The following is a 25186-nucleotide window of genomic DNA, read 5'->3' on the forward strand; positions in this document are numbered from 1 at the left end:
CAAGGGGTCTTTATGTTACAGTCTGTGAAGCTCCCATAACACAAATGAGCCAATAATTCTGTGCAATAATATATTATACTTTTCTCATGGCAATCTTACCCCAAGAGCTTGTCATTTTGAGTATTTATTTTTAACTCCATAATTTGTATTGTGAATACATTTCAATTTTGCAGTCAGAGCTATTTGGCTAAAAGCACTGAATCAAAAAAAATGATCCTTACCTCAAAGAGCTTCCATTTCTAGTATGAAACCAGACATTGTGGATAAAACATTTTTACAAAATCAAGTTGTATTAGTTCTGTTTACTACATTTTGGCTAGCATTTTCACTTAATAGGAGAGGTTTTCTTTTTTTAAAAGGAAAGACTGATAGTAAGACTGATAATATTTTTTCAAATATTTGGAAATTCCACTGTTTTTTTCCTACAGAGTTTATTATTCAGCAGGTTATAATAGCCTCTACTTCTCTGCATAATGTAGAAACTTAAGTCAGTAATAGAAACAAGATTAAAGACAGTGAACAGATCGCATAATGAAACAAATGGATTCCTAGTCTTATTAATTGGTAAACTTAAGCTAGAGAAGTATTGCACATATAAACTGGGAAAATGGAAGGCTGTTTGCATAAATATTTTTTCCACTGTTAAAGCACATCATTAATAGACTTTATCAAATCAGACCAAGGATCTGTATCAAGCAGCTTCATCATCCATGTAGTCATGAAGTGAATGTCATCAGAAATCACTGGGCTTAAACACTTATCAGCTCAATATGATAAAATGACTGCATTTTTATTTACACAATAACCTCAAATCCTCATATTAAAAAGTGGCAAATTTTTTTGCCCTTTGCTGTTCTAAGCGTGACACATGTAACAATTATTCATCATCCCATAATGGATCATTTTTATCAGAGTCCTGTGTCTCTTCTGTATATATAGAATAAATATTTATGTTTTCTCATTTTTCTGAACTAGAAGATACTGATAGAATAGGTTTGAAGTGTCAACTATAATTCATTGCCTGCAAAGAAAAGCTTTATACTGATACTGTGTGAAAGGAAAAGAATATCTAAATCATTTCAGCAGCGAGCTTATAACCAAGATAATATCAGCATTTTCCTTCTTGAAAATATATCTGCCATAAATTAAAGGAGGTCTTCAGTATTTTATTAAAATGCTTCTGACAAGTTTAACCCCATCTTCAACAGGAATGTATGTATGAATACAAAAACCTTTTTTCTAAAAAAAGGTGAAGGTCAAGTGAAAGTTAAAACATGCTTGTGTTAAACTTCGTACTAATTCTGCAAATATTTTGTTCAGAACAAACTATAATGCTTATTTATTATCAATCTAAAGGTACACAATTTATTGTTATAGAAAGCTTACTTTGCTATTTTGTACAATAGTAATATAGTTTGCAAAAAAACCCACAAACTATGTGTATACTGAGTGTATTTGAATGAACTCTTAATTTAGTTAAAATTAGCCTTAGCAGTAAACATAATAGAGAAGAGGTGCATATCACATTATCTAATTATGTTTAAATGTATACATAGCAAAGTAATTGGGTTAATAAGAATATAATAAGAATTCAAAATATGTTTGTAATGAAGCATTTTATACACAAATACTCTGGTTCAGCATCTTAACACATTTTCAGCTATGCTTCCAGTTTCTTTAACAAGAAAATGCAGGAAAGTGTTGGTGCTATTTGTAATGAAGTAATAGCACAAGGGAAAAGTTGTATGTGATGAAACCCTGCACCTGTTTTGCAAAATTCATAGCTGTCCCTCTATTATTTTTTAAAACCGTTTGATCTGAAGTACTTTAAAGGGTCATATACCGTCTTTATCTAACCAGGGGAGAAATGTACCTGCTTCACAATCAGGGGTGAGTGGTTAAGTTTTGTGCTTTCTTTGTGAGTGCTCCTTCCCCAAGCCCCGGGCTGCAGCAGCACCTCCCACATTTACAGCCACTTGCTCCATAATTCCAGCTGCAGCTGCGCATCTTCTGAGAGAGGCGCTCTCCAAGGCACTTGGTCAGAAGAGACATTTCTTTTCTGCAGCCAGTCCCATCCACAGAAGACCCAAAGCATCCGTCACAGGCTGCGACAGCTTTTTGCAAATAAGTAGAAAGCTGAAGCAAAGTGTTTCTGATGTATATGAGCATTTTACTTTGAACTCCAAGTGTTCTTTTCCTGCAATAAATTTAACTTTAATCACTTATTAGTATCACCTCACAATGATGTTGAAGCAAGTTGGAAGACTTAGTAAGGTCATGTATTTAATTGGAACCATGTGAAAACATAATTTTATGGGGTATACCCAACATTTTGGTTTAGAACTGCTGCCTAGAAACTTGATAATTGTTTTCTTAAAAAAACAGATATTAAAAGACAATGTGAGAATGAATCCTTCCTTTCCATGACAAAAACACAGAAGTGGTCCTTCATTTTGGAAGCAATTAGTATGTTAGGAAGGTCATTAATGTAAAGCTATGCATTTGTCCCTGCTAGTGACATGAATAAGCCAAGTGATCTTTGCAAGTGGTATTTGCTGTTGTCAAATCGCATTAGCATCTTAGGCATGATAAGAATGTCATTAATGTGAAACAAAAATTAATTACTATGATAAGGCAATAAAACTTATTTAATACTGCATGATCAGTAGGTTGAAAGAAACTTGCAATTTCAATTTTAATTCCTTCTGTAAATATTTCCAGTTCCTACAGACTCTGAATCTTTACCTTTTGTGATTATTTACAGACAGAGTGGAATTTACTCTTGCAGGGGCACTCTGTAGGAACAAAATGTTAAGGGTGTCTCCATTTGCTTGCCATCTGTCTTTGCCATAATGTTTTTAGCAAATGTATTAGGGAACTGTGGCACTATCCCATCCTAAAATCAATGTGGAAGATAAGGGTGATGAGTTATGTTCTGGGCATTCCTTCTACTGTCCACTGAGTGCATCTTGTGTAAGCAAATTATCTAACTTTCAGAGAGCTCAAACACAGGAAAGACGAATCTGAGTCATGGTCATTGAAATTAACAGCGGTTCTGTATCAAACCACATAGAAATTAATTGATTAGCTTTGATCATATTTCATTCAGGTTCTTAGGCATCTTTTTTAAGATCATGCTGTTTATCTATGCTGAGTTTTGGTCAGCCACCTCAAGAGGCCTCAAAATAATACAGTACTTCAACCCAGACAGCTGCCTACACGCAGGATGAGAACCTCCTTTAATTGATAGGTTCCGCTGCTTATTAGGGAGAAGCAATGGCATCAGTTGCATTTGTATCTATAAATTCTACACACTCAATTTATAAGCAGCATCATACTGGAAAGATTGTTATTTTCTGGACAGCAGACAACCATTTATATTTGGTCTTGTCCTGCAGATTCACTGCGTTCTCTTACCTTATGAAGAATCAGAGTAAATTAATAGTAATAAAGGCAGGAAGTCAACTGAACCGTGCTGTTTTCCACCAGCTACTCTAAATGAGATTGTAAACTTTTTCAGCCTAAAAGCTTTTCTCTCAGTGTTACCTTACCCAAAATTTGGTGTTGAAAATAAACCTTGATTAGGTGGACAACACACAATTCAGAATCAGTAAAACGCAGCATTTCATTCCAACAAATCAATCTATCTGCATCTGTATGGGTCTGCTTCTGCAGAACTATCTGTCTAGAGCTTTCAGTTGCTTGCATACAGTCAAATGCATGATAAGAACTTAAGAGTTCACAACAGCCCGTTGTTCTTTCCTTTAAAATATCTATTGCTGTTTCAGTATAAGAGAGATACTACATGAGGATATGTGTATATGAGGTCATACCTGTTGGAAGTCAGGCACTTATGTTAGGTTGGCATATGCGTTTGGCTTTTGGCTATGAAGAGGCATGCTAGCAACTTAGCATTCACAGCGTGTCTTTCAAAGAATTGGCTTCTGATACACTGTGGGACAAGTTCATCAGACAAAAACTGTATTAGGATACAAATACGTACAGTTGCATATAGCAGAGGCTTTTCTTGCTCTGGAAAAGCCTCAGTATCTTCTGTTCCAAGAAAGTGGATACATTAGATGAATTGACTTCATTACAAGTCAGCTTTTTCTGCTTTGAAATGGGAGTACGGAGAAACACTTGGTTGTCTTCATCCCTTGCTGAACCACGGGAGCCTGCCTGCATTGCAGAACAAGTATGATGCCTTCATGGCAGATTGAGCAGGCACACTGACTGCTACTTCCTTCATACTTTTCAAACATACAGCAATACTTCTGAGGCAAGCAAACTCCAGGATCATATAGTCTGGTAGACTTCGATTGACTGGTGGTGACTTACGAATTTCAGCATGAGAATTCACATCTTCACAATGCTCTGTGAGGAGCTTGCTTCACATCTTCCAGCATCAAAAAACTTCATTAAGGAAGCCTACCATTGGTCAGAAGTAAAGTCATATTCCTTTTTTCGTAATTGCATTCCAGCTAGCTGTAAGTGCGTGGCTTAGAAATTTCAGCTGATCAGCTGATCTTGCATTTGAAAGTGGTTATTTCAGTGGAGACATTCAGGAGGAATATACCTAGGGCTTTCTGAAGTGCTAATTTCTTAGACCACATATGCTTGAGTGTGCCTCTTGGAGAGTATGAAAAAAATCGTTAACTGCAGAGTATCTACTGCTTGATTTTGCAGGGCTTGATAGATCACTGATTCATAAACGTTAATGTAGAAAGCAGGAGAAGTATGCACAAGCTATTGAGGAGATCTGGCCTTTCATATGTTTGGACAGGCATGATACGTTTTTGTCAGTTGACTCTTCTTATCCTTTCCTGCTGTGGGTTATGAAATCATATGCCCTGAGGAAAGGAAATTCAATTATGCATTTAATATTTTTGGATTAGTGGGGAATATGCATCTGGTGTGGTGAAAGCAGGATGGTTTTATCTATAATAGTTACAAAAATTATCTCAGTTCATATAAATATCATCACAACCTGCTGTATTCCTCAGAAAATCTGTAACACTTGAGACAAAGGCTGCTATTATCACTGTTAGAATCTAAGTCTTTTTTCAGAGTAATGAATCATTAATGTGATGGGAGTTCTACAATACTAGAAAGTTTGGGTTATGAAGGTGATGATAGAAATCTGTCACTGTGTCCACAAAGGATTTAGGGGCAACGGCTGATGTAACAGCTTACCAGCAAATAGACCAGTACAATGTGACTTAAGTTCTCTGCTCCACCCCATCCCAACTGAACTAAAATTTTTCAGTTTTTGACAGTTCCTTTTGCATGAAAAGACTGCAAGCTTGATTTTCCAGGTGCAGGAGAAAAATAAAATAAAATACTGGAATGAGTAGTGACTGGATGCTGCTAAGCAAGGATTAGTGATTTAGTCATGGACTAGTTCTCTTCCCAAAGGAGAGAGTAAGGACTGAAGTCTGGCAACTGCTGTTATTGGCTATGGAATAGACAGGTAGACTGTCATTTCAAACAAACAAACAAACAAACAAGCTGAACACACAGTCAGTTGGAAAATTGATTTCTGTGTTGTATCCTTTCCTCTGAAATGTTTAGTTTTTAGTCTCCCAGTCATTCCTGGTGAGGTGGATAAAATAAGTTGCTCAACAGAATAAACCTGAGGTTAAATATTGCTTCATATATTCCCTATCAGAAAAGAGGACTCCTGGCTCAATAGGTCTTTATGACAGATGAATGAGTTGAAAATTACATTTATTGGTGAAAATTTCAGTGCCTATGTCAACCATGAAAAAATGGACACCATAGGTGGTGGTTTTCTGGCTGGAACACATTGCTGTAGTCCCCAAATGTGTTTCTAATTTTTTAGAGATAGGGACTGGGGCCTGTTTCAGTTTTTCCTCTTGGATTCCCTTAAATGTCAGATTAGAGGAAAAATTATGATTCAGAATTTAAAAAAAGCAATCCAACTGCCAGATATTTCCTTTCTAGGAAAATCTCCTCAGTCCCCACACCTTGAACATATTATAAGTGGTAAGCTGTTATTTCTACCTTATCCTTGAACCAAGAGAAGATATTCTTTTAAGGAAGTAGACGGAGAAGAGCAACAAAGAAAGAAAAGCTTGTGTGAAAAGGAAGGGATACCAAGAAGATTTTAAGAGTTATCCCAAGGATCTTCAGGAACTTTCCTGGTTAAAAAGATGAGAATTTTGTAATGTAGACTGTGAAAGCTAGAATAAAATAAGCCTGAAGATGGTGAAACATCCACAAAAGGGTGAAGTTCCACACATGCTGAGAAGGCAGAAAAAGGAAATAGTTTGTATGAGGAAGGTGATATGGCCTTGAGACATGTTATTTTCACTTGCTTTTGTCTAATGCAATCAACTCAAAACAAAACAACCAAATGGGCATGGATAAGACCTTGAAAATGAAAAAATATATCCGGGACTTTACCCAAGGAGTAGGGGAGGGGTCTGTTGCATTTAATGAAACTATTCAGACAACATAAAAATCTTAGCTTTCACCTCAATCACTCAGAGAAACAACAGGAGAAAGAGAATCACAGATACAGCCTGTATTTTTACATAGGTCAGGAATGCAAATCCTTTTCATTAAGCAAGAATACTAGCTTATTGCTGAGAGCCAGTGCAGGCAAAGTGCAGTTCAGATCACCTTAGAAAGAATATTGCCAGGAAATTTATTTTCCATTTTCTTGGGTCTTCTTTCTCCTTCCTGCACACTTTTGAGCTTCTATCAGCTTAACTTTGAAATCTCCTGTATAAACAAAACCCTTATATCTTGTGAGAAATTGTAGAAAGTATTAAGGAACAATTTACCTTTCTGTGGAGAAGTGTGTAAAACTGGCGAGTTTGGCTATGCAAAAGAAACTACATTAAGAAAACGTTTGCTTCACAAATGGTAGAAAATACCATTTCCTTTTTGCCAGCGGTAGCCAATTGAGAATTTAGCATGGGTCCCCAGACTACAGAATTAACTTGAGTTACCTACCCTTGGCTTATATTTGTCATGTTTTCCCACTGTGAAGGAAAGTAGGAGAGCTATGGTTAGTTACTGAAGGTTGTTAGAGTCAGCTGCCAGTGAGCTCTGGCACTTGATTCACTTGCTTTGTGCTTTCTGCAGATTCTGAGTTGTAGGATTGTAATCCATTAGCTTACTGAAATCTGCTTTTAATTTGGGTAGGTACTGTTTTCTTTCTCCTGCTCAAGGTATGAGTTAAAGACAGACTTCTATGAATAGATACCAGTTTGGCTAGGATAAAAAGGTATGTGGCACTGAATATTTTGATGGGAATACCTTAGTGGTATGCTTTCATCATGTTTAAGTTGCTTAAAGATTGTTGGGGTTGTACTTTTTAGTTAAATACCTGGTGAATCTCACTGTGCTGCCAGAAAGTCTGACATCATATCCACAAGCAATGAGCAGCAATGATGTGTTGCCTTCGAGTCATCGATGGACCCAGAGCTTCTCCAAGGGAGACACAGCGATGCTGGTTTTCTGGCCCTTCTTTGCCAGGACACATAGATGGCAAGCCACTGGCATCCACGAGTGTCTGTTATTTTCAGGATGTTGTCCAAGTTGCTTCCTGTGGTTAATCAGGCCAAGAAAGAAAAAAAACATTAGCAATGTACATTGACTATGAAATTATTCTTTTCTGTGGCAGTAAAATATGAGTAAGGGTGCCTGTCTGCTGTGGGGCGGCTGTGTAAGGTATGCATGGGTGCTTTGGCCTATGGAAAAGAGGAGGTAATACCTGCTAATGAGGAAGCTCTTGCTGAATAGGGTAGCTTATACACTTATGGGCTGCACCAGCAAAGTACCTAATGCTGTAATAACCTACAAATCTGAGCTATTTAAATTGGGATAAGTGTTACAATCAATTATTGTGGCTTTCAGTAGAGTGCCTGTTCCTCTTCTTTTTGTCAGACTTAGCCTCTTATCTGCCTTGTTGAGTCATATCTTGATGTGTGATAATTATATCTGGTCATAGCTGGTGCTGAATGCTGGTTTGTATGAAGTTATCTGTGGGTTAAACTTCTCAGTTAATGCGGAGCTGACTGTGTGGGATTGGATTACCGCCTGGATTAGATTTCTAACGCAATTAATTTCCGGGCATTCTCTTTCAGTATTTTCACTACACTTTAGTCTATATTAAGGTGGAAATTGGATTAAAAGGACAAAGCGTGAAGTCATTTGCTGAAGCAAACAGACCGTTAGTGCCAAATTTTGTATAAAAGGATGCTGCTGAAAGGACTGCGGGTCTCTCTTCTAATCCATGGAGAATCCCTCTGCCTCTGAGTTTAAGGACTTCATTTCCAAATACAATGAACAGGGGGTACATAAACCCCTGTTAAACAGTTCATTTTGTGCATTCATCTCTTGTTTGTTTATGGTATTAGAGATGTTGTTTTCAGCCTGGAACAATCCCATTCGTGCAGAAGTCACTTCGTAAGTAAATACTGTATTAGTGACAGCTCTGTTCAGAGCAAGTATTTTAACCTGTCGGGCAGTACCAATAGCTGTCCTCCTGTAATTAAAGTTTTAAATATATGAAAGAAAATCCTGCCTTTTATTTTTCTCAATGAAATAAAGATTTTCAAGTGGAAAAATTGGTTATACGTAGAGTCAATGCTCACTGTATCTGAAAATGTGTTACTAGGACAAATGAATTATTACTGTTCTTGGATGAAGGAAATGTTTTGTGTGAAATTCCACTGTCCATTGAGTAAACAGCAAAGTTTGAGTTGTAAGCAAAAGACAGGATATAAAACAATACATTTTAAAAATCCAAAATCAGAAACTAAATATCTGTAAGTTTGTGTCCCCAAAGGTGTAATTCTGGTCCACACTTAACAATTATCATCACACGATGCAAGACAGCCTAAATATGAAAGTATATTCACATCAAAAAAACTGATCTAACTCAAGCTGACCACTGTAGCTTTCACAGAGAGGATATTTACTACCACTTAAATGCTATTAGGATGTGGTCTTCCTTGGAGAGCAGGTACTTGTCCTTCTGAAAAAGAGGAATAGACACATCAATTTCATTTGATTCTGCTGGCTGATGTACTTGCGCTGACTTGGTAGTTACTTCCTTATTTCATTATGTTTTAAAAATTGACTCCATTCTCTTTTCATCATTCGAAACCAGACACCTTTTTTATGCATTGCCTTCTGATTGCTCTCAAAGCATCTTTCCAATTAAATAATTTCCTGATGAAAAACAAGTTTATATGAAGTAGAACTGTTTTTCATATGCTTTATAGCTTGCTGCATATTATACCATATCATGTATCATAAAATTCCTCCTATTAATGGTTGTTTACTTTTCCTAGAGACAAAAAATATGCATCAGAATTTAAAACCAGACAATTTCTTGCAATAACTGCACTCATTTTATGTCTTCTTTGCTGATTTCAGAAAGAACAGGTGATGTCCTGCACTAGAAAAGTTAATGATTTTAAAGCCTTTTGTACTTTCTGAATATAATAACCATGACAGCACTTAGCACTTATATAAAACTTTACATGCATAGAACTCCATCCTGACACTGAAAATATTCACATTTTATGGATAGATTCTTTAATGTATCAGCAAGTTCTATGTCCACCCCCTTCAGGCCGAATACATATTATAGTAGGGTGACAAATGTAAGAGGTTTTAGCTGAGAAATTCCTCATCTGAGTCTCAGACCCTGCATTACTATGGACACATGCATTAGCTTAATCCTGGTTTCTGTTATTGACCCTCCTCTAGATTATAAATCCTATTATGAAGGACTCCTCTATTTCTTCCTCTTTTCCAGTGACATTTTGCAGCTCACTATCCAGAGGTTTTCTCAGCTTTCTCCACACACCATGCTTCATATGGGGAGTTCTCACCTTGACCTCAACTCTGTTTCCCCCACAGAAGCACACCTCAACAGACTGACTCCTCAAGGCCCAGTACTGTTTTGATAAAATATCTGCAATAACTGTCTGATTTTTTATGTCTGTCCCATATAGTCAGTCTATTTATTTTATAAAGAAATAGAAAATATTTCTATATGAAATAGTTTTATGTACATTTTGATGATAATCACTTTTTAATCATTCTTCATTAATTAGCCATACTTGGCACAAAAATGTGATTGAGATACATGCCCATTATCCTGACCCACTTATCTTTTATGATGGTTTACTACTTGTCCTCTCTTTCTTTTTTTTTTTGTGACTGATTTTAGACTTTAGCAGATCAGACTCTCCAGATGTGTCTGTACAGTATGTGGCATGATATGACTTGGCCAAGATTCAGATTATTAATTAGTATTATAGTTAAATAAATATTATATCGATGTATTACCATTTATCAAATTGAACAGTAAAATCTTGAAAGGAGCTAGCTAGGTCTTAAAAGGCATCATTTTGGGGGTTTTGAATGGACAGGGGAAGCAACAGCTAACAAAATTGTCAGGTTTTGCTTTTTTGAGAACTCACCTCCTGAAAGGTTTCCTTGAATTTAAATAAACTGAAAATACTTCAGTCCAAGTCACAAATGATTAATGCCAGTAACTGTCACTGATGTTAAGGAGACTAATGACAGACAAAAGGAAGTATTAATTAATATAGGAAGAGTAAGATCCTTGATTTGTTGTTTATCAAACTAGACAGCATTTGTTGTATTTTCTTCATAGTCTTCATATTCTTAATAATCATACATTGGCAGATGAAATAGTATAGTTAGATCTTTGTTTCTAAATTTAAAAGCTGATTTAAATGGCAGTGCTACAGGCTTCTGTAGTTCTTGATGCGTTGCATTGTCTAAGGTACACTAGATGAGAGGAAGCGGGCAAAATGAGTTGTATCAAACACGAGGTAGTATTTTCCACAGGAGAACATGAGCCTGTTTTTAATACCTAACCTTTTTTTATTTTATTTTTTTACTACCTGTTCTGGTTTGTGAGTAAAGGAGACATGCGATGATTATCTTAAATCATTAGTAAACAGAAAATAATGAAATAGTTACTGACTGTGAACTCTTAGAATCGTGACATCCAATTCCTGGAGCTCCTGTATGTGCAAAGAGAAAAGCCAATGAATAAAACCAGGCAAATAGATTGCAACTAAGTGAAATGAATGAATATGTAAGCTTTTGCTTGATATTGTTAGGTAACGTAGTGATGAGAGCAGCTGTTGTACAAGAACAGAGAGCAGCAACTACCGAACGTTGTTGTGAAGCCATTGCTGACCCTACATAAGGTGCTGGGCAGAAACTCTTTAGAAGCAGCTGACTGGCAGCACTAGGATTTCAGGAAAAAATAGCCCTCTGAAAATAGCCTCAACTTCCTCTTAAATACCCATAATTTAAATGCCATGGTTGATCCAGGGGCTGTTTAAATTCAGTATTCCATTCCAGAAAAGCCTTGCTCTACAGTGTATTTACTTCAGTAAATAGTACTTTTCACTTCAGTGATCAGATTATTTGAATGTAACAATGTACGTATACGTGTTTGCAAGTTGTGGCCCTTAATGGTTTTGAAAAACATTATGTCTTGGAAGCACTGTGATATAATGTAATGGGAGACAAAAAGCCTTCTGAGTGAGTAGTCTTCTGAGGAATGGAGTTTAGTGAGCTTCAAAAGGAGTTTCAAAGAACAATACCAAGTTGCTTCAGTGTTTTAAGGAAAAAGTAGATAAATAATGATTTATAATGTGAGGTCTGTAATGAGCTCTTCTACCACAAATATGCAAAACACTAATTAGTTATAGCCAAATTTCCCTAGCTTTGGGAATCTTTGAGAATATAGCTTTTCAGTAATCAAATCACATCAAAGTATTTTTTCTCCCACTCTTCTAACAAAGTTATGTGTGATTTGTTGGAGCGCGGGCAGAGATGGGAAGCAAGCTGTTGACAAACCAAAAGATTACTTTGATGTAGTACAGTGAAACAGTAACTTCTAAATTTATCAGAAGGAAATGCATCATGAACCTGTAAGGAACCCTGTTTGTGGTGACTACCTGCACGGAGGTGAGGTCTGTCAGTTAATTTGATTCCAAGTTTCTGAAAGGCAACTAATCTTTTTTTTTTACAAACTGTATAATTATTGTTAGAGAAGAAGTTTTGGGAGGATATCAGAGTGTGTTTGGAGGCAGATGCTGCTTTTACAGGGCAGGTTTTTGTAAAGTTCCTTTTGATGATCGTATTACCTTAAATGGTTGGACATTGCATTATTTCCAGTTGAAAGGGTTTCATCAGATTCTGACTTCAAAAAATTACAGTGAAGCAACATCAGTATCATGACAAATTACCAAAACATCCCTCAGTATACCCACTGAATTAAATAACATTTGGCTTTAGAACCTCACTTGGAAATGCAGATGAGTGGAGGTTGAAGAGAATTCATTCTACTGTTAAACCTAATACATTCATTTTTTAATTTAGAAGCTGATCAGCTTGAAACTAATGAAACCTTGGTATATTAAAAGTTAGAATTTTGACTCAAAATTGACTATGTGTTTATTACCAATATGCCCTTGATCCTTCAAATACAGCTGAGCTGATCTGTTATATGGAACAGGACTGTTCAGGCATCATGACAGGATCAGAACAGTAAGTGCTATCTTCAAATACAGAAATAAAGTCAAAATATAAAAACAAATCTACAAGCCTTCCTTTGCCATCAAACCAACAGAATTCCAACTTCTAAAGCCATAGGTTTCTTGTCTTGTTTCATTTCAGGTCCATAGCCAAATGTTTTGGTTATATTGTCAAATTAAAAGTACATTTATACAGCTTGTAGAGGAATGATTTTGACTTCTGGGTAGGTCTGCAGTGCTAGTGTTAATTTAGATTAAATGAATGATAACAGTAGGGAAGGTGTAGGTCTTCCATGAGAGATTGTACGTGGTTTGTTAGCATGAAGATGTGGACCTGGTCCTAGCCTAGAATGCTCTTTTGGGGATTTTATTTAATCTATGTTGAAATCATTGAAACATCTGTCTAGTTATAGATGTTGGATTCTGAATTTAAATGTCAGTATGTGTTTTGGGGGGCCTACTGAAAGGAATTGTGTTTTTTTAAAAAAAGCAAAAGTCTCTTCCATCTCTGATTTCTTCATCAGTAGCACAGGTTCTATTTGCTGTCATAGTCTATCCTCCATCTACTTCTAGAGCTTCATTCATTTCTATCAGTTTTGTTTGCAAATCCATGGATTGTGACTAAATATATGCATTCAGTATTATAACAAATATAAAGCCATTTTTACAGCATTTACTTATATCACATTTTGGAAAATAGGTGACTAAGATAAAGGCCTTTGCTGTGTTGTTCAGACTTATGTCATCATATTAACTACAATGAAAGATCCATCTTTTATGCCTCGAGCCTGAGCAGAATTTCATGGCTGTACTCAGGTGAAATGTTCCGATGGAATATAAAAGAAAGGAGAAAAAGCCTTCTGAATTGTTAGCTGTCACATTGTAGCAATATTTTCATGAATTCCCAAGTTATTAAATTTATAATATACTGCAGTAGACTTTTTCTAATTAAATGTGCATTTTCTTTTGTCATAAGGAAAGAAAAAACTTTGGTTATGCTTTTTACAGTAATTTAATTAAGCATTTCCTGTAAGTTCATTTCAGTATCTATCATGGCTCACTAAAGTTGGAATTCAGTATAGAATGGTAGATTAATTGCCCTTTGTCTTAGATGAAACGAGAATCCTAAATATGCAGAGTCATGAAATTTAATTGTGCTCCTCAATTGCTTATTCAATGCTTTGGAAACCTGAATCAAGAAATACTGAAGAACAGGGCCAAAGGTTGTTAAATGTAGCGAGTAACACAGATTTTGAACTTTACTTAATGAACCGAGTGTTTATTACTATGAAATAAATGCACCATTTAAAGAATTATGGTGGAAATGTAAAACATTAAAACTCTAATTAATTTTGGTCAGAAGCATGCAATGCACTCATTTTTCCTAAAACATTTTCATTAGGATCTAGATTTTCTGTTATTGAGATAAATTTATTCCTTTCATATGGTAGTGCTATCTTTTTCTGTTAAAAATGTGTACTTCAGTGATGTTTAGAGTGATGTCTTTCAGCTGCCTTCGACTGTAGGCAGCATGTCTTGATTGTAGCTTACAGAAGCATTTTTCTTTAACTCAGTTGTGCCTACTTTTCTATTTAATGTTGTTAATCATTTTGGAAACAAAGAATGTTCAGAGCTCTTGGTAAAAGGCTGTCTGTAGCCAAACTTATTTGTGAAAACAGTCAAAGAATGAAAAAAAAATCTTCAGCTATCATTTAGTAACTACCAAGATACATGTACAGCCTGACAAGTGAAGTGAGTGGTTAAAAATTAGCCTCTTAATTGTTTTTGTTTATTAAACAGTACTTAGAAATAAAATTGTTTAAAGGAGCTATTAATTCCTTATTGTTGGCCTGAGCACCTTTTGTTCTCATGTAGCTATTGTAAGAAGAAGCCATTTTATTTCTTAGTATCAAGCATACAAACATGAAGTTTTGCTTCTTATAATTTAGTAAATGTATAGTGTAAATATGGTGGGAATATAACCATGAATATTCAAAATCATCTTGATTTGATTAGAATATGCATTTCTAGGCTATGGAATATTATTCTGTAGTAGTATTATGATTATATATAAAGTGGAACTTTCTGTTTTAATTTATAATTCATAAAAATAATGATTATATTGCCACATAAGTAGAAAATGTTATTGTGGTTTCCATATATATGTTTATATATACACAGTTGTGAGTATTATCATTGAGTGACAAATTTAGCTTAGAAAGGATCTTAATCAGGACAGTGTCAGACTTGAAGGCTTGAAAATTAATGCAAATGTGCACTCTGCGACCAGAGTGGAAATTAAGGAGACCCGTCCCAGACAGGCACAGTGCAATCCCATTAAAGTGGCTTTTCATCTATTTCTTAGTTGATGTTTCAGGTTAGTGATATCTAAGCATTTATAGATAGAGACTAAAGTTCATAAACCTAAACCTTTAAAGGCTCAAATTGTTAAAGAGGAAACATTTTCCTCTACTTCCTTCAAGGAGAACCAGCTGAACTTCTGAAACAATGGTTGGGTTTCAAGCACCACCTGCCCTGAAGAGCATCCCAACTGTAGTGGCAGTCAGCCAAAAGGGCCACTCAGTGGAATGGTTGTCTCCTAAAAAGGAGAGAAACAGATGGAAGATTTGAAATCTGGCATGAAGTTCCACTTTCGTACTAAGCGTTAAATGAAATTTGACTGTAAGGGCTCTTGCGATGGTACATTTATCTGTATAATCAGAATTAGAAACAAGGAAATAGAAAATACAGAACACTGACAAACATTTCAAAAAGACTTAAAGTTCTTGTACCAGTGCGAGTTAAACGAAAGAGTTTGTGATAAACATGCAGCTGCTTGTAGCTTCTTAAGAGGTGCTTTAGTATAAAATTAGTTCTCCTAGTCTTGCATTGCCACCTAGAGCACGATGCCATGTACTGCATCGGTGAAGGAAACCCAACACTTAAACGTTGCTCTTTTTACTGAACAAAATGGGGTGGAGAGCTGCTTCCAGTTAATTGATGTCATGTTTACTTACATTATAATGGTTAGTTCATTCATAGCCTCCATTTTTTAATGTACCAGATCAGCAGAGATTTCATTGTAGGAATTTGGTGGGCTTTGACAGTAAGAATTAATGGAGACGCGCATTAAAAGGTATAACTGTCAGCTTGCCAGTGGTCCCAGAGGGGACATTTTCTTGATGGCTGCTTCAGAATACTTCATGAAGCAAATGTCAAACTTGTCAAGGCTGTCATGGTGAAAATGATCCATGTAGCAAGGGTCTCCTTTTCTTGGGAAACAAACAGCTGCCTTATCGCTGCAGAGCTACGGTGACAGAAAACTGTCATCTATCACAAGAAATTTATATTTGCTTCTAATATCCACTGGTAAAGAACTGTTCCAGTTGTACTCTGTCTTTTTGCACCACTCTTCATTATAATGGTTGTCAGTAATGCATTTGAAGAAGGTAGCATAGACTTTGGAAGAAAAACAACATCTGAGTTTTAGTGCTGGTTGCTCACCTTTTGCCAATTTAACATACTGATTTAACTCCCAATTTTTGCCTGAAACTCATTTTCCTCCAAATTTGGCCTATGACATTGGAAAGCTAGACTTTAACATACACAAAGAAAAGCTCTCGTAGTTTCTAAAGTCCCTTTTTCCTGATATATTTTTGAAAAGTATTAGAAGTATTTCTACCTCCTTCCAACTGGTGTTTTGCTGGCTAGAATCTGTGAGGCAGGAGATGAAATACCAGCTGGACACCCTCACTGGAGCTTAGTATATTAGTTATATTACAGCTCTTTTGCGTTAAGATACTATGAAAAGTAATAGTATCTGAATTTGGTCCTGAGTGGTTTTGAGGTGGTATTTCTAGATTATGTGATAGCATAGAGAACCCTTTAGTCATTCCCTATTACACTAAGATATTTTTATGTTTTGCATAATTTCTTATTATTCAGATGTTCATTTACATCATACTGTAATATATAGCTGTTTATTAAGTTTATAATATGGGTTACAGTTTGCAAAGCACACAACAGCAAGTTTATTTTATTAAGTACACCTTTGTAAGGCACCTTTAGAAACTACGGGTGTGGTGTAATGCACAAATCTGTGAATCGGTGCATTTCCTATCACGGTTAATTGAGGTGTAATCTGTTCTACATACAGAGTAGTGTCAAATTCCCTGTAGAGTTAAGACTTTTCTAATTCACTGTCATCTTTCAGATTTCATTTCATTAACTAATGGAATAAAAAGAAATTCTCAGACATTTTGAATGAAGTTGGTTGGAGGGGGGGGGAAGAGAAAGGGACACCCAAAACCCTATTTCTAGGCAGCTTTTTTTTTCTTTTTTTTCCCCATGCCAGAATTTGTCTACAGGGGAATATTGTGGAATAATTTCTACAAAATTAACTTTCTACGTCAGACCTGTTATTCTCTGCTTGGAGCACCATTTGTAGTTGACCTTAAACATTCTTTCAAAGGGGATGAAGTTGTATGACAGTCTCTCTCAACTGTCAGATCAAAATTTTCAGAAATAGGATCTTAAAAGTTAGCTTCTTACCTTAAGGTTTTGGCACCTAAAGACATCTAGATATTGAAGTATTCCCATTAACTTCAGCAAAGCTATTGAATGCTCAATACTTTAATAATTATTCACAACACTTATTTAGGTGGGAGATTTTAAGGTCTCAGTTTTAAATTCTTGGCCCTGTTCTGTTGCTGTGACCCATAAATGCTCATCTACGAAGTGTAGACTAAGTAGTTGGAAGGAAGAGATGTCCATAGGACATTTGAAGACATCTGTAGAGCATCCAAAGGACCCTTTAATCCAATACCTTGTTTCCATCAGGGAAAAGGAGGGTTGCCTGGGGAAAGGATGTAGGAAAAAAGCTGATGTGAAAGGTCCATCAGTCCATCAGCGTCATCAGGACAGTGATGAGGTGTCCAGTCATCAGTGGCTTAAGGAGCTCCTTGAGCTGACATTTCAATTCAGGCTGTTGGCTTTAACAGCACTTTATAAAGCCCTTTGTGCCTTTCCTTATCACTGCTGGGTTTGTAATTCTGAAAGAACGACAATTCATTCATTTCAACGTGAAAATAATCTTTGGGCTATTAAATGCACGTTTTCAGTAAGAGTAGTAATACAGTCTTGAGGGATTCACTTCCCTTTGCTACTCTTACAAGTCACCAGATCTGTGCTGAGGCAACCTTTACATGTGTTCAAATTCACTGTATGATATTCAAGTCTGTGGTTGTCTGTAGTCAGAAAAGGTACTGAGAGAAGTTTGATTTGTGACATCTGCTAGGAACACCTACTTTGATCGTTGAACAACTTAACACCAAAATGCCTGTTCTCTGTTTCAGGATTTTTAGGACACAAAGCACTAGACAGTAGAGTCATAGGCGGCTGGAAGCAAAATAAATAATAACAGAAAATAGAGATGTGAGTCATTAATAGGAATAATGTGAACTGAATTTTTGTGAAACAGAAACTGGAATTCAGTATTTCATCTGCTGTGTAGCCACTGGTAATAGCAACTTTACACACTGCTACCACAGACACGAAAATAAAAGGTTTTCCTTTGTTATCATCAGAACTAAAAGGATTATAAAGATGATAATGATAGGTGGTAATTAGTAAAACAAATAAATATGTTTATTCTACAGTGTTTGGCATCATTTCTTGATAATTAGGCTATATGGTCTATTTAGCTGAAAATTCAAACATTATTAATGACATTAGAATCTCCAACCAGTTCAGTATTCTATGTGCCATCATCAGGATGCCTCTTGGGCTATTAAAAAAAAAAGATAAAACTGTTCATAGAAATTTTGCATTGCCAGCAAACTGAAAGAATAGTGAGTCTTCACATCTTGGAGTACGGTTGATATGTGTGCTCTAAATTGCCAGTTCAAATCTTTCCCAAGTGTACTGGCAGTGATATTGCACTTCTTATAAGAGTTCACATCTCAAAATTTTCTCATAATTTTCAGTCATTAGTAAGTTTGCTATTCTCAGGCCACTGCTGTCACTTCTTTTCTGGCAGAAAGCTGCATGAGTACCAGAACTAGTGGTTCATACTTTCCAGTGTCTCCCACCAATCATTTCTGCCATCTCTTTTGTGCTGGCACTGTTGTTCATGTGGCAGTGCACAGGTCTGGGAACTGATCTGGCTGAAGACATACCTGACAAAAAGTTTTCTTCCCTTGATAATTCATACTATGAGAAAGATCAGCCATCATTACTCTGCGTTTTGCACAGCAGTCACCCATGTTCAGAGATACTAAACTTAGATTTCTGTTTCAAAATGACATGTGAGTTTCTGTTCTTGGAAAACAGATGGAGTAAAAGCACCTCTACAAAATTAAGATGTCCTCTGTGGAGCATGGTTTAATACAATACTATTCAAAAACCTTTTGTGCCTAAAAATATCAAAATAACAAAATATCAGTCAGGGACCTGGATGACTTGTATGTGGGAATCTGCCTGCATAAGTCTAATTTATACTCTGCTGGTAGATTTTACCTGTTTGAATATGTTTTACCTAGTTGAAGCAACAGGAGATGAACAAAGGAAAGAGTATGGGTACTGCAAAATATCCCAAAGCAGATGCTTCCATCTTGAGTATTCACACAGAGCAAATCCTGGACTTGCGATAGCCACTGAGCCATCATTTCTTCATCTCAGAAAGCACTGATCACTGCAGCTGCTGCTGTAACCTAGGAAATCTGCCGGAGAGCAAACATGACCTTATAAGCACAGAATTAAAACATTTCATGTCTACACAAAGCCAGAAGATTCTGTTACAAAACCTCTTTCACTGAATAAAATATTTTCGTCCACAAAAAATAGACTCAGGAAGCTGATGTTCCCTATTGAGCCTAATATCCCTTCACCTTCTTGTAGTCCTCAGTGAAGGTATGGCCCTGTAGTCTCTGAAATTTCTCCATGCTCCCTCTATTAGGATAGGAAGCCCTAAGCAATATGTCAAGTGTGCTGGGAAAAGAATGATTGTGTAGGGTTTATATTCCCCATATGAGGGAGTACAAGTCAGGGTGTTGGAATAATGGCAGGTTCTGTGCTAGGGAGGTGGATTTGTTGGCACTGAGGTCAGTAGGGATACAACTTCTGTAGGTAAGGACCTTCAGAAACATGCAGATTTGCTGTTCTTTTATTAACAAGTCCTTCATTAAAGAACCTGGCTCTTTTTCTATAGCAACCAAAAGTTTCTGTGGGTGGCTTTTTTATTCAGCAATATTCTTTGTCACCTGTAAGCAGTACATCTAAGCTTAGTTACACACTGCCACTTTGTTTCCCATTCTGCCTTGCCTTTATTTTCTTTAGAAGTTTGACCTTTGTATGTGTACTATACATTACACTCTCTTGAATATATGCTACATTTGTAATTTCAAAGAATCAACAATCTTTGGTTTCACACACATGCACAGACATGTTTCCTCACCTGAACTAGAAGAGCTACAGGGCTCACTGTGTGTTTTAAAGGTAACTGAAGAGATGACAGTCCAGAAAGATAAGAAAAAAAAGCTTTTAGCCTTTCGTGGTCAGTCATGTAAATATTTCTCAGTGCCTAGCCTATCCCCAGAAGGGGGGAGGATTTAGAAGCAGAATGGTTCAGAGTGTATGTTTCTTTAATAGAACAACTGGCTTTTCAATTTTATTTTAGTGTTGTGTAATGTAATAAAAGACCACATTTTTTTAATGAGATTTTCCATTGCTGTTCTATTTTGTGCTGCCCATGTGATCTTCCTATATATTTTGTACCTCTAAATCATTATTATAATTATTCTTACAAAACACCCTTTGGTGCTGAAAGGAGGACTAGGATGCAAAAAGATATTTTCCTAGAAGAATGAAGGTGCTATTTTAAGGCAGGAAACTGCACCTGGGTTCCTGGGTCCCACCTAACGTCCCTGACATTTCCTTTCTCTCAACTCTTGACTTGTGATGAGTGGTGTTACAGCAGCCAGGACACTTCTTCATTCCCCAATGTCTATTCATTTCTTCTCCTTAGTGTTTTTGGAATGAGGAGGATTTGCTGTATATTGAATTAAAATGCAGGCAGGAAAACTGGCCATACTTTGAATGTGTGATAAGGACCGTTCAAGATGCGATGGGTTTCAAGTTGCCTTATAAAACAGTTTTCTCAGTCTTCCATAATTTATACTTTGGAGGTCACGATTTTGTACTGGACATAAAATAGTATCCATTCCTATGGAAACGGGCATTATGATGTCACTTCATTTTTTCAGTGAGATCCAGAGGAACCCGTAGTGAATTATGATCCCTACTCTTGGAGCTGAAGCTGTAGAATATTGTAAGCATGCTGCTGCCTGACATGCTCATGTTTCCTATTTTAGACCTGACTGATCTTCAGATAACATATGGTGGTACAAGTAATTGGAAAATTGGCAGACCTGTCAAGAAAATATGCTAGATGGGACAAAAATATGATGCTGCAGCACATAAAGTGTCTCTGAAGTTAAATTTATTGTCTTTTATCAAATGGTGAAGTAAACGTATCTGGTCTCAAAAAAATGAAATATTTTTCAATGGCAGATGCTTTTCAAAAGTAATTTTTAGAACAATGATGAAAGTTCTTGCATTCGAAAGTAATTTAGTGGAAACCTGTGGTCAAGAACAAAGGAAAGGTGTGTAATGCTGTCTGCTGCAGACATTTGAATATCTTGTCATCCGTGTGTGGTTTAGTAAATTCTTTATGTAACCATCCAGTAAATTGGTCAGTGAAATATTAACTAATTAAATTATTCTTTTACTATAAATGCAGGTGATTAGACTTGTTTAAATTTCTTATCATTTTTATTTCTACTCGAGCAAAATCAAATGGTTGAATAAATGACATTTTTGGCTTATTTTTATGCTTATTGGTCAGGCAAAAGATGGCAAAAGTCTGTACAGAATTCTATACATATGCATAAGTGTACAAAAAGTGTAAACAAGTACAAAAAGTGTACTTCTTCAATAAGTTGATTAATGTTCAGGTTTTCATTTTCTTTTACAGGAAGATGAAAATGAAGCTGAGGCAGAAAATCCATCTCAGGATCTGAATTTGGAACAGAAAAAATCAAAAAAATAGGAGATTGCTGTCTTGTTTGAAATATTTGCAAGTTGTGTAACAGTGATTATAGTTTCTCATTGTAAAATTAAAAAAAAGTTCTCAATAAAGTCATTGAAAATTAAATTCATGCTGCACTGGGGAATTAATTAAGTAGCTCCTGGTGATAGTCTTGATTGCATTAAAAGCTGAATTATCAGAACTGAGCACTATACCAATAAAATTCTAAAAGCTTTTTGAACATGGTATAGAAAGCTGATGGGTTATTCATCACTAATAGCATTTACTAAGCAAACAGGTAAATTATTTTTTTTTTACTCTGCAAAGCAGTGTTAAAGGATAGTTGTAACTCAGACATATTTTGGTATTTATGAGCAAGAGCTTTGATTCTTAGAAGTTAGGTAAATATGTTCTACTAAATGAGTTCTGAAATTTCTTCTGATCAGTGATTAACAGAAATGTTTCTGAGAACTGGGTAGAGGCAAGGATTTTTTGGTATGTACAGTATGTTTTCATATGTAATTAGTTTTACATGTTTGTATATAATGTGATTTTTAATTGGTTTCATGTTGCATTATCATTTTCTTCCATGTAAATCTTTTTCATTTTCACGTGATCATTGTCTTTTAATAAATATCAAGCTTTTATCTTGATTAAGCCATCTTACCCAGGTCTAATTCCTTCATACTAGTCTTTCCATTCTAACAGAATAAAATAACTCCTTGCTGTGTCATTAGACCTTTAAGTGAGTAGTGAAAATCTAAAATAAAAAACTTTCCTTCCTATATTCATAATTTTGATTTCCAATGTAAATTGGAAATCAAATTACCTCTGCTTTTTAGCCTATGCAGGTCAGTGAATGGGAAAGTTAATACAAGAAACTCAGATGTAGATTTATAGCTGCATAGTTTCACAGATTGTAATGAAGAAACCAAAAATCTTACAGACTCTGTTTTAGGATTAGAGCAACACTCACTGAAGTCCCTTGAGTGAAGTTCATCTTGCTCTAGGAGAAATGAATCATCTTCAATTGAAAAAGTTCACCTCTTTTCCCACTCTTCTATATTTTTACTGTTATTCTGTATATTGAGTGTTAAATCAGATTGTGAATAGTATTCATCCTCAATTTTATCCTGTCTGTATAAATTATAGTTTAGATATTTTAAAAACAACATGCCTGTGCTTAAGCAATATCTTTTATAAATTCTTTTCTGGTTCATGAGGTTCAAATGTATGTAGCTCGTGGACAAATTTCAATCACAATTACTCTACAGGAGTTTAATAACACTAGATCTCATTTTAACGAATGCAGCTATCATGTAAATTAGCATATAAAATAAATTCAGCATTGGTCTGTTTGGTGCAGATCAACCACTGTAGCCATCTCAGAAAAAAGGGGGAATATGATTTTGACTTCACTGCAGTGGAAGAGACAGATTTAGGAAAGCCAGAAGCACAGATTTACCACACAAGACCTTATGGACCATTCTCTGTGCAGTGGTGTGTAGGATCACAGGGTAGACAAGAATGAAGTGAATGTTTTTTCTCTTTTTCAGGCTAACCCAGAAAGCCATGGTCAGTTCCCAAAGCTTGGTACTCACCAGGATCTGAAGAAGGGGCAGGGTTGCCACTGGAAAGGGCTGAAAGGCCTCTGAATTTTGAAGGACAGAACAAGTAACTTCTAAGCAAGGGTGAGAGAATGAGGTTTTACACAGGGCTTACACAAAGGTAGGGTGGTGGCAGAGGGAGTTACTGGCTGGGATGGATTATGGCTATGTCTTGGCCTCTCTGCCCGCCTCCATCCCCAGTGCACTTGATGTTTGGGTTTATCCACCCAAAGTATCCTGTCTGAAATTAGCAGATAGGGTCTCATTTGTGCAAAATAATCTATTTCCATTCAGTCCATGGCAGCAGGTTTGTCCTTTTGATGTGAGTCTCAGATCTGTGACAGCCCAGGACTGTACAGGTGCATAAGATGAGAAAGGTGATTATTAGGTGTTCAGGTTTTGTATGAAAATATATTACTTGGCTCTCAAACACCTGAGTGAGAAAAATGGTAGCGATGTTGAAAGACACAGAAGCTTCCATTTGATGCATCATGCTGATGAGCTTAAAAGGAGTATTTCTGTATGTTTCCTAAATTCTTAAAAAATTTAATGTGAAAGTACAATTACATAAATCATACTTTTAGGTAACTCCTTTTTCAGAAATCCAACATATGTCATCAGAAGTCTACAGTCAGGGTTGATAAATAGAAACCAGTCCCCTGGTTAACTTATTTAATTCAAAATTCAAACAATGGAATTTAGAGATTTTCACTGCAAAATAATAATAATCAGCACTGTATCATAATCAGCTGGGGTTTAGATGAAGTGTGACAAATGTGACTGAATCAAAATGCAGTCCTAACTTCATCCCTTCCAGAAAAATTGAGGAGACCTATTTAATGACTTGTATGTAGACATTTTTACTAAATAGAGGGATTTTTACCTGATAAAGATCAAATAAAGATGATACAAAATAGGTAGGTGACTTTATTTCCTTTATCTTTATTTTGATCTAATTAAAATTTGATTGATTTTTTATATATTCTTGAGTTTTCAGACTACCAGTATGAATTTCATTTTCATCATTTTTTTTTTCTCAGTGTCTGGAGGTTCTTTGGGTACAACGCACTGGTGAAAGCAGATGGCTGCAACAGTCCTACATGACTATGACATGTCGCTTCTGAGTGTTACTCTTTGTCAGAACTAAGTTGAAAACGTGATGCAGAATAGTGTGCCTTTTATTAAAGGTATGTCCATGCTGCAGTCAAACACAAGCCAGCTTGGATACTGAAAGCAGCCTAGCTCCTGTAGGGTGAAGCTCAAACCATATCTAAAGATGCTCAAAGGCTAACTTAGAGATGGGATGAGCAAACGTTTAGACAGCTTTAATTCGGCTAATTACAGACATTTTTACAGAGCAGTATATTCCTTGTATGTAAATATAAACAGACACCTCTATGTACGTGTGCCCAAGCAGCCAGTTATAATGTCCGTTTTATTTTATTCTCTCTTCCTCTATGCAGCTATTCGATAGCAAGAGTCACATGCTGCTCTGAAAGTCTAGATGGAGAACTATTTGTTTCCCACTCCATCCCTTTCACGCATGGCAGTCGTGGTGCTCCCCAGTTGGGAATTGCAGTTTTCTGGTTTGCACAAGTGATAGCTATTTTAGGGTGGCTTAGGGGACAATTATGTTTTCCATGCTTGTGGAGAAACTGTCATTTTCCTCATATTAAACCAAATTTACTGCTTTTTGTGCAGTTTATGATGGATTACTGTTGGGTTTTGTTCAGTCCTTCATGTTTACTCTTTTCCCCTGTGGAACAGTGGGCTGTTGAGAATTTTGTGGACTCCAACACTGTGTTTTCTATTACAGACAATCACTTCACCCTCAGAGAAGAGCAAATTTGTCTATTACTATAATTTTTGTTCTTAGAAAACAATGTCTAACCTTTCCACTCCCTCATATGGGGGTCAGCAATTTA

General features: G+C 36.1%; 1 protein-coding gene across 1 annotated transcript in view; it reads left to right on the forward strand.

The window, feature by feature from the left end:
- The window catches only part of PHF14 (PHD finger protein 14), a 168201-nt gene extending 145894 nt beyond the window's left edge, over nt 1-22307 (forward strand). Inside the window, 1 exon segment of the mRNA XM_075049939.1 lies at nt 21601-22307. Within this exon segment, the coding sequence (XP_074906040.1) occupies nt 21601-21675 (75 nt within the window). The 3' untranslated portion in view covers nt 21676-22307.
- Nucleotides 22308-25186: the final 2879 nt, after the last annotated feature.

The sequence above is a fragment of the Buteo buteo genome, chromosome 2 (assembly GCF_964188355.1).
Source record: "Buteo buteo chromosome 2, bButBut1.hap1.1, whole genome shotgun sequence".
Lineage (NCBI taxonomy): Eukaryota > Metazoa > Chordata > Aves > Accipitriformes > Accipitridae > Buteo > Buteo buteo.